This window comes from Penaeus monodon, unplaced genomic scaffold, assembly GCF_015228065.2.
Source record: "Penaeus monodon isolate SGIC_2016 unplaced genomic scaffold, NSTDA_Pmon_1 PmonScaffold_4914, whole genome shotgun sequence".
Taxonomy (NCBI): Eukaryota; Metazoa; Arthropoda; class Malacostraca; order Decapoda; family Penaeidae; genus Penaeus; species Penaeus monodon.
Window position 1 is genome coordinate 6469 of NW_023659791.1, and position 10707 is coordinate 17175.

The following is a 10707-nucleotide window of genomic DNA, read 5'->3' on the forward strand; positions in this document are numbered from 1 at the left end:
TTTTGTTTAGGCAGGGGTGTTCCAGGGGAGTTTGATAGCAAAGGTTTCCGTCTGCATAGGAGATGATTTTGCCCCCCCATGGGAGGTTTATGTTGAGGATACGGGACATTAGTGTTTTTAAAAAGGGCGGGAAATGGAACCCCCCCCTGGGGCTTTCCATTTTCTAGTGGCATGTGCTGTGATAGGGCCCTTTGGAAATTTGACTCGGGCTGTTCTTTTCCTAAAGTAGTCATACCAAGCCAAGAGTTACCTCTAATTCCTTTTTGGGATCGGGCTCTCCTGAATGGCAAGAGGCTTCCCCAATTCGAAAGCCTTTTTCCCAAGGTAAAGGGAATACTGCCACAAAATCCCCCCCGGTTTTTATTGTGCTCAAGAGCGTGGCTTTTGCTGTGCGCTTTTGGCTCATGCCCTGGGAACCCGTGGAGGGTTCGTGTGGGGTCCTATTTTCCATTGGACCCGGTTTTAAATTTACCTCCCCTCGGCAGCTTGGCCGACAGCTGGGAGAGAGATGGGGCGGGTATTCCCCCCCGGTTTCCTTTTGGTTTGGGGAGGGGAACTATGGTAGCCCTCTTCCGGCTCGGGGGTAGGGGTTGGAAGTTTCCCGGGACTTTTTGAGAATTTGCAGGAAGGGCAAGCTCCCCTACCAGTCCCGGGCGGGAGATGATGGGGTACGAGTTTCCCCCCGGTCCCCCGGGGCTGAGTTGCAAGGGTTTTATGTCTCTTTTATTTCCCCTTTTCAGAGAAAAGATAACGTCTGAGTTTATGGGGTTTTCGGCTCCCCTTTCTTGTTTGGGGAAAGTCTGTCGGGTTTGTAAGCTTTTCTTGTCTTGCCCTCAGTTCAGTGGCAGACTGTCTTTTACTCCGTTCTCGCAGAGAACTCCTGCGCCAGCCCGTTGGCCTCTCCCGGGGGGTCGTGGTGGGTTCCCTTCTCGGGGCTGAGCGGCGGGTTTGGCTCGTTACCCTTTTTTCCCAAGCTCTAAAGGGGTGGTCCCGGTTTCCCCAAAAGGGACTAAAACCTTTTAAACCCCATTTTTCCTTGGCGTCCCTGACAGCCCCCCCTTAGGAGGGCTAGGTTTTTGGGGGGTTTTTCCCTTTTCGGAAATTTTTTTGGGCCCATATTTACCCGGGGTTTGGGCCTCCCTAATCTCGTCATTAAAAGTCCCAGGCGTCCTTGTGACTCCGGGACCCGGGGCAGAGTTTTTGGGTAGGGGCCCAGTGAGGCTCCCTCATCAATGCATTTACAAGTCTGGTTGTAGCACTTCCCATTTTCGCTCTTTTGGGGGTTTATTGCTTCTCAGAAAAGCGGGCCAAGAGCTCTGGGAAAGCCCGCCCGTTGGGGGGGGCCTTTTTTGGGTTTTCCCTTTGGTTCGGGGTGGTTTCGGGGTGGGCCCCTATCCATGAGGGTTTTTATAGTGCCATAAAAGGTCCCCTAGTACGGTCTCATCGAAAGCCGCCCAAACCTCTCCACCAGAGTCGCAGTTGGGGAAAGGGTTTAGGTCAGGGCCCCCCCCTCTCACATGGGGTTAGCTCCGGCTGTTGAGGAGAGCGATTTTCGGGGGAAGTCTCGCACGTTGGCTATGTGGGCGGCCAAACCGCATCCGGTACCCGCAGGGAGCCAAAGGGTGGGGTGGTGTGCAGGGGAAATCTCCCCCCATGATCACCGGTCGTGTCTCGGAAAAAACAATACCTGGCCCGGGTTTTCTAAGGGTACTGGGAGTGTTTGGGCCCCTGTACACATTTTACAATTTCGGGGGGCCCCCCGGCCCGTTTAAAACTCGACGGGGAAGAGATTCAACATTTCTCCACAGTTTCGGTGCATCGGGGTATTGCGGAAAAACAGGGAATTTTTGGGTTTCACCAGGGGCATTTAGGGCCCCTTTTGCCATCGGAACCCGGGGAGCGCGTAGACGGGGATACCCCGGGGAAACGAAACCCGGGTTCTGCTGTAATTCCCCCCTGGAGCATGACGATGTCGATGTCCTTTATGCACTATTTCGTGGAGGGTGGCACTCCTTGAGGAGAACCCTAGTGTTTTCCCCTGCAGAATCTTAGATTGCGTGCCCTGATGTTACTAATTTTAGTTACTTTAAGGGCTCGTCTTTTTCGGGTTTTACGGTCGGGGTCTGACAAAATCCCTTTTGGGGAAACCCCCTCTGCTGGGGGGGTCCCGCTTCGGCTGTCGGGCTATCCCCGGATCCAGTGGGGGGGGGAGAGCCCTTTGGGGAGCTCTGGGCTTTTGGGCTTTTGGTTTTTTTCTCTGGCCCGGGTGTTTCTGTGCATTAAACTGGCCCTTGGGTGGGGAGGCCCCAGCTTCTTCTGATTCGGGTTGTGGCACTGAATCAGCCTGGGTCCCCTGCCCCGGGGGGAGGGGATAGCCCGGCTTTGGCCCCTGCCTTTTGAGGGCAAGCCTGGCTTTGGGGAGGGGAGGGAGGGTTTGGCCTGGGTGAGGGGGAAAATTGGGTGATTTTGGGCCCTCTCCAAATTTCCCTTTCCCCTTTTTGCTTTTCACAAATCTGTTTGAAAGTTTAAAATTTGGGAAGGGCGACTGCCTTTTCCGCCTCTTTTTGGTCCTGGACAAAGGGTACTGCCACGCTGTGCCCCCAGCGTGATAGGGTCCCACATGTCCCCCCCCGGCGAAGAAATGTCTTTCCGGGTCTGGGGAGGACCGTGGGGGTGGGTGTTGGAACCTTTCTTTTCCCGTGGTTTCCCCTGCACTTTTCTTTACTTTGGGGGGAAAAACCCGGTTTTCGAGATCTCCGGTTTCGGGTGGGGGGCAGCTTTTCCTTTTTCCCCTTAGGGGGCCCGGGGAAACCTTTTTTGCTTTTGTTCCTCCCCCAAAACGTAGGTGCCATGGGGGGGGGGAACAAAGTTGGTCGCTTTTTTAAGGGAACCTCCCTTTCCGTTTTGAGGGCCCCCCCTCTTTCCTTACAGAGCAAGCCCGGCTTCCCCGGGGGTTTATTTCCTTTGCACGTTTTGGACCATTTGGGGGTTGTGTCCTTTTTCTTCTTTAGTTCCTTTATGCACACCTCAGTATTGTGTGCCTTGCTACCCGAAAACCACATTTTTGGGTTTGGGTGTACAGTTAGCCCGGGGGGGGGCCCCTACTTCTGGCAAATTTAAACAAACCCAAGTGGGGTTTAAGGGGACATTTAAATGGTTTGGTGATAGGTAAACCCCCCCCCGTTAAACCCCCATCAAGGGTGGAGCTTGGGGTACCTTTTTATGGTAACCCGGACTTGCCTGGTTGGGGTCTTCCCCCTTTGACAATCGGGAACCTCCCCCGACCTGGGGTGTGAGGGTTTTCACCTCCAAAAATGTTTGAGACTGAGAAGCCCCAAATTTGCACCATCTTGACTCTCTTCTCCTCGGGGTTCAGTGGGGAGAGGCCCCACTTTTCCTCCCCCCTCTTTTTTAAAACCCTTTGTTCCTGCAGGAAACAAAGGGTGGCTTGATTTTTTGGGCACGATGATCATGCCCTGATCTCGCCAACCCCGGGTCGACAAACCGGGTTTTGCGCGGCTCTCCAATGCCCTTTTCCCTTTGGTTTGGGATTGTCGTTTCCTTCGGGTTTAAACGGGACCTTAAATTTTCGGGAAACGGGCCCTTTGGGGGGCCAGAATCGCCAAACAGAGCGGACTCCGGCCTGGCCGTTTCGGTCCGCCCTTTCGGCCCTTTTTGGGGGTTCTCGGGGGGGCACAGCGTTTCGGCTGGTTTTAGTGGTGCTTTCCCGATTCATTTAGGGGGTCGTCTGAGGGGGGGGTCAGAGGCCTTTGGTCTGGGGGCTGGGTGGGGGGGCAGGGCCCCCGAGTCCATTTTGTTTTTACAATCTGGTGGACAACATGTTTTTTACTGATTTATTCGTCTTTTCCGCCAAACTTGGCAAACAGGCATGACAGTGTAACCGTGCTCGGGTTTTCTTTTTTCCCCCCGGAGGCCCCGTAAGGCTTTAGGGTGGGTGCCTGGTTTGGGGCCCCTTTCAAAGGGTCGAAAAAGTAAGGGGTTTTCTTGGGGGGTTTTGATTTTTTATTTTTCCTATACTTTGGGAGGCTTCATCCACTCACGCCCCCCCCCAACCACCCGGGGTCCAACAAGGGGGGGAAACTGAGTCTAAACCCAAAGTCTAAAAAGCAAAAGGGGTGATGAGTGGATATAAGCAGCCAATTTGCCCATTGCACTGGTACGGGACGGACGGGGTGGGTACCAAAAGGGAGCATGACTGCTTGACCCCAGCCTCCCGAGGGAGAAACCCGCCGATTGACCGAAACCGGGGGCCCGGATCAGGCCGCCCGTTTTCCCTTTCCAGAATAGAGGACCAAAGAGGGTTTTGCTAGCCGCCGGGGGGTACTGTGCACGGGAAAAACTCAACCTAAAAGGGCTCCCGGGTTTCCCCGCTCACAAGGGTCCACGGCACGGCAAACACGGGGGGTAGGGGTCAAACCCCGGGAGTATCCCCGAGGGGAATTTTCCTTCCACCTACAGGGCATCATTGATGGGAACACTTTCTCCTCCCTCAGTTTAGGAAGGGGGCCTTTCCTTTTTCCCGGGAGTTCCTCTCCCCTCCCCGGAGGGGACCTGTACCCTTTTTTAAAGTGGGAAAACCCCATTTTTTCTGGAAAAAGCCCCAAAAAATTTTTTTCAAACCCCACGAGAAAAAGGGGGGTCCTGACCCGTTTCCCGCATTCCCCTTTATCCCCTGAAAACAGCCGGCCACAGACTGTTTCACCACAGTGGGGAGAGAAAAATTAAAATTTTTCCAGGGGTTTCCCATGGCAGGGGCGGCTTAAGGGAACCTCTTTTCCCCGAAAAAATCCAGGGGTGTTTCACCTTTAGTGGGGTGGGAAGGGGGTTTCCCGACCTTTCCAGGGAAGCTCCTTTTTTTCCCCCCTGAAAACAGCCCCAAACCCAAAAGACTGTTTTTAAACACAGTGAGGGGAGGGGGCTGGGGTTTTTTCCAAAGGGAAAATTTTTTTTTTGGCAGGGTGGGTTAAAGTGGAAACCCTCTTCTCTCTGAAAACACCCCAAAATTTTTAACCCCAGTGAGAGTAAGGGGGCCTGACCTGTTCCAGTAAGTTCCTTTTCCCTCTGAAAAAGCCCAAACCCCAAATATTTCAAACACAGTGAGGGGGAAAAAAGACAACTTTTATCCGGTACTTCCTACACAGGGCGGGGAAATTGATGTTTTGTCTAGCAGCTGCTAATTTGACAGAACCCGGGGGAAGGCCTGACAAAGGGGGGTCTACCTGCCTATTTGCCCCCATTTAAAAAAAAAAGAGTGGCAGTCAAACAGATGGTCTGGCCCGACCATCCCTAACAAAAAAATTGGGAACTTATGCCACCGTAAGGGAGGCCTTCTAAAGGCCCCCCCCCAAAAAAACCCTCCCCGCGGGAGGGGAAAGGTCTGCCCCCCGTCCGGCAGCGCCCCAAAAAATGGGGTTTCCCGTTCACCAGAAGGTTTTTTCACAGAGTCCCTCCTAATGCCGAAAATTCGTTTTAGGGGAAAAAAAATTTCTAAAGGGGGGCACGAAGCTACTGCAAGCAAAAAGCATCGTGGCATCAAACAATGGGGGGGGGCGTCCCCCGTCCCCGGGAACGCGGAAGAGCGAGGCCGAGAATTTCAAAGGGAAACCCGGGCGTGGTGCATCTCTTTAATATGCCTATCAAAAGCCCCCGATCGAGGGGTCATGGTGGGCTCACTTTTGGGGTTGCTCGGCCCAAACCCGGGTGCGCCCCGTCCGCCCCCCCTTGGGCCCGGGCCCATCCTCCCTTCTCTCCCGAATCGTCCAAATTTAAAGGGCCGATTCCCCCGCAGGGGAGAGGGGAGGAGAGGTCCTTTTCTTCCCGCTTTCTCCCCGGGGAAATTTTGGGGGGGCCGGGGGGGGTGGCGAGCGGGACCCCGACTCGAAAATAGCTGATTTAGTGGGTCCAAAGGGAGGGTCCGAGGTCATGAGGGGAATTGGGGGGCGTGGCTTAGGGCAGTACGGCGGGGATGCCATGGGCACGCCGCCCTATTTTGGGAACCCCCGTTAGTTGGAGGGCGGACATTGAAGGCATTTTTAACCCTCTGAGACTTTTTGGGGGAAACCAAAGCCCCAACCCGTGTCCCCGGGGCAGCAAATTGGACTTGCGTCCCTGGGGGCCCCTTTTGGGGCGGCCGGGGCTCGGGTTTGTCCTGGCCATAAACTAGGGCCCAAAATTTTCTGAAATAAGTACATGAGGGCAGAGACAGGCGGAGAGACAGAAGGGGGGGAATAGGGGAGGGGGGTTGTGTGATGTTTTGGGCCGTTGGGAAAAATATAATCAAATTTAAAATTTTAAAGATACCCAAAAATTTTTAGATTTGATATTAATTTTTTTTTTTTTTTCAGTTTTTTTAAAAAAAATTTGTCAAAAGATAACAAAGGAAAAAAAGCTTAGGAAGGGCAATTAAAAAGGACTTGCTTGAGGTTTTCAGTTACATTGTGCATAACCCATAAGGGAAAGGGAAAAATCGCATCTGAAAGGACAATCTTGAAAGCCCCCTTCCTAAGAGAAAGAAAGGGTGCAACAATTCAAAGGTCAACAGGGGGTGGGGTTGGGGCAATAATTAATATAAAAAAACATCTGATTTATACGAAAGGGGTATCGTTTTTTCCCCTTTTATTTGAACTTGTCTTCCCCGGACCCATCAGTAATTCGAGGCCCAAAACTAGGGGGGAAAAAATAAGGGAAAGCAGCCCCATAACGTTTCGGGGCGACTCATTACATCAATAAAGCTTTTCCCCACGATAACATAGGGGCATGATAAAACGAAATGCAAAGCAAGGGTACAAGATAGGCCCGTGAACTATATGTTGTAATTTTTGTGCAATTAACGTGGGTTTTTATTTGGGGAGGGCGATGTTCCCATTTGGCTGCATGAGGGGAGTGGGTGGAAAAACGTTAGTTTTTGAAAAGGGGTAATTTAGAGTAACCCAGGGGGTAGAAAATTTAAAAGTGATAAGAGGGAGGTATAGAATCATTTGCAAACAAGTAAAGTGAGTTTAGAGTAAAGAAAAAATAAAAAACGGTTTTGAATTTAAAAAAAGTAAGCAAAGGGGGGAGGAGACGGTTTTAAAGGGGAGTAGGGGGGTGAGGGTTTTTTGGGGGGGGATGGGGGGGTGGGGAAGAAGGGGGGTGGAAAAATGTTTGTGTACGGGGGGGATAGATCCCTGTGGGGGTGATGCACGAAAAGAATATAATTGTGATAATATAGTTTCTATTAAACAGTAATTCAACTTTTATAAATGCTTTTGCGAAAACACAGAAATGATACTGTTTTCAGTATGTGAAAAATGAAAGGGGACAAATCTGTCATGGAAAACCCCCAAAACTTTCAGAGCAACGCCTGGTGTCACAGTTTTTATTAGACAAAAGGGTTTCCCCGGAAAGGAAAAAACGGGCGGGACCCCCCATAAATTTTTAAGGGTTTAAGAGTGTACTGCAGGGACATCCCCATACGGGGGCAAAAAAACGGTAACTGGGGATCCCATCCCTTGGGAAAAGCCAATGTAAGTTTACACGACAGATAAATTTAAATTAAAAATTTGAAAAAATAAAAAAATTGAATTTTTTTTCTTTGTCGTTGGGGTGAGGCCGGGTTTGGGAGTCGGGGTGAACCCTTTTACCTGAGTGAGACTTAAGTCAGGTTCATATCCCAAAAATTTTACAGAAAAAAACAAAAGCTAGTAAAAAAAACTAAAAAATGGGGAAAAAAAAACACATTTGGGCGAAAATTTAAAAAAATCGAAACAAATTTATATTAGATATGGGGGTTACTATGTTAATTTCACGGAATAATTTAAAAAAAATAACCGACTATATAAATATTTAAAAGTAAAAGCAACCCCAAAAAAATTGTACGGGAAAAAAATAAAGGAAAAATAAAAATATATCGATACCAAAAAGGAACCCCGCCTTATGGAAAAGGGAAACCCTTTCCCCAAAACGGGAAAATAACATTTTCACTCTAAACGAAATTTGGGTTTTTCATGGTTTTTCAAAACCCCCAAAGCTATTTTGAAAAAAAAAAGTAATGAAAAAAAATTTAAAACAAAATTTAAAATTTTGGGAAAAAAAAGAATTTTACCTGGATTTTCTCCAAAAAAAAGTGAAAATCTGTACACATAAAACTTACTGACGTTTTTTTTTTTTTTTTTTTTTTTTTTTTTTTTTTTTTTGGGGGGGGGGAAATATGAAAAAAAAAAAATAAATTTAAAAAACACGTCTTTTGAAAAAAAAATATATATATATAAAAATGAAAAAAGAGATCTCAAATGTTCGAAATAAAACACCAAGATAACAATCGGTAATTGACTCGAGTTCACACGGACAGAAAGGCAGGAGACAGGACGTGGTAAATTTGGTCGGAAAGGCAAGTGCGAAGTCAACGAGAAAACACACTTAAAAAAAAAAATAAAATCCCCTTATAGCAATCCATTTTTTTAATTTAAATTAACTTTTAAAAAATATCACGGACGGAATATTAAAATCGAGTACCCTTTAAAAGATATGAAAACAGTTAAAGAGGGAGGGGGAAATGTGGAAGGGGGGGTAAAGGAGAGGGGGGGAGTTAGGAAAAAGGGTAGGTGGGGAGATTTGGAAAAGAAAAAAAAAAAATTTTTTGGATAATTTCCCCTATGTTCTAATCATTTGAAAAACTTTCCCACTAAAGTATTGTAAAACCGAGCCAAAATAAATACATTGAAACCATAAACAGACGAAATTTAGTCAATAAGGGCACGGTTAACGCAATGGGGAATGTAAGATAAGAAATATGGACTAAAATTGGCAGTACTCTGTGTATAATTATGTGGGCATAGAGCATTTGAAAAAAAATATATAATTCAAAGAAAAAAAAATATGCATGATTATGCTAAAAGTGCTTTAGTATACCATGACCGAGTTACAAAAAACAACAACACGCCTAAGGTATTGCCCTCTCGCAATAAATAAAGACAATTTACCATGATGAGGAAATTCACAAAACATGTAGATAGTAGAGAAAAAATGCACTTAGCAGGGACATTTGGTTTCTGATGTTTAGAAAAAAAAAATCACTGCCTTGTTGAAAACATCACGGCATGCACACATCCCTGAACAACTGGCTCGTGGAAAACTACTGGCCTAACTGGCCTAACTCGTGATAGTCTTGTTCAGGACATGTTTCCACGTGATTTCTACGTGTTCATTTCTCGTTTCCCCCTTGGTTTTTCCGACGAATTTTTTTTTTTTTGGGTCTGTGGCCATAATGTACGTGTTCATTTCTTCATCGTTCGCCTCTTGTTTTTTTCGGTATTGTTTGGTGCAATATGCATGAGAATACACATTAATTTTCCTTCCACGTGTTCCAATTTCTTCTTCACCTTGTCTCATGGTGGCTTTTATGCCGAGAATACCACGTGAATTTCCATGCTGCCACTTTGAAAATTTAATTGTTAGACAGCGGCTACCATCCAAGTTTTTTTGCAGACCACATAGTCTTGGGCGGCGGGGAGTCCCTCTGTACATGTACTTACTGGAATGAAAAATAATCCAAAAACAAAAGCAAAAAAAAAAAAAATGTTTTCTTTGATAGACTTTTTTGCCTTTGGTGCGAAAACCAACTTGCAACCACCTCACATTCTTCCAAAAAAGTTTGCATGATATTCTGAATACTGATGCGTCGACCCACACAGGGGGGGGGGGGCTTAAGTGGCCGCCGCGTGTAGTCGAGACTTCCAGCCCTTCTAGAGCGCTGGCGGTCGAAGTCTGGAACCAACTCTTTTCGCGCAAATTACTTTCTTAACCGCCATTTTGAAGCTTAGAGTTCCGTCGTCTTCTCTTCCAAACCTTTTGTTTTCATCGATTTTTGTCGTGATAATATTTGACTCTAACCCAGGAAAATTCAGCTGTAAAGGTTAAGTTAAAACTGCAAAGATCAAGCAGATCATATACTTTTTGTATATGTCAATGACTGATGCCAGATTTTGAACTGTCTTTGCCGCTGTGTGTGCGGACCAGTATGTGTGCGCGAGCGTAGATGTGAAATGTACACATATGTGTATGCAGTGGTGGTATAAAGCCTTTCATGCATTCGTCGCCTTTTGTGCTACGTGATAGAAGGTATACCCTTTTCATGTAAATCAAATAATTAAATGGAGCATGGGGAAATAAAATTCAACCTTTGAAGGTAGGTATTAAATTAAGCCAAAAATTAATTTTTTATCCTACCTTACCTACCAAGAAATGAATTTCTCATTCTATTGTTTGATGTTTCATGTTGTAGCCATTATCTGCCAGTTGTGGGTCATTTATTAGGTACCAGCTCTGAAAATTATTTTATTTCTAAGTCTGTCGACTGAGCTACATGTAGGCCTGGAGGAGTCCTGTCCTATTTTTACTTCAACAGTACAAAGTATTGCATGCCTATGCCTTTCAAATTATGTGATGATCCTTTCTTCAAATGCGCCCCTCCTGAACCTGTGTTGAAAACTGCCACATTGTCTAATGGTGTTTTGTGGGCACCAAAAGTTTTTGTGCAGACTCCGTGCAGTCTTGCGCAGGAAGAATTGACTGTTCACTATAAAGATTTGGTTACTTGTAAGCCTAGGCTAAACTTGTTGTCTACATTCACAGGCATGGCGGATAGGGGTGAGGTTTCAAAACGGGGACTCGGCGTCGACGAGCATCGCCCGAGGTAGATGCAGAATT

General features: G+C 47.2%; 1 protein-coding gene across 1 annotated transcript; it reads right to left on the reverse strand.

Annotated features, from left to right (window-relative positions):
• Positions 1 to 2110: 2110 nt before the first annotated feature.
• On the reverse strand, positions 2111 to 3349 carry LOC119571053 (basic salivary proline-rich protein 3-like). The gene is made up of 2 exons (XM_037918523.1): positions 3241 to 3349; positions 2111 to 2724 (listed from the first exon to the last, which is right to left on the reverse strand). Exons 1-2 carry the CDS (start codon positions 3347 to 3349, stop codon positions 2111 to 2113), a joined length of 723 nt encoding a protein of 240 aa, XP_037774451.1.
• Positions 3350 to 10707: the final 7358 nt, after the last annotated feature.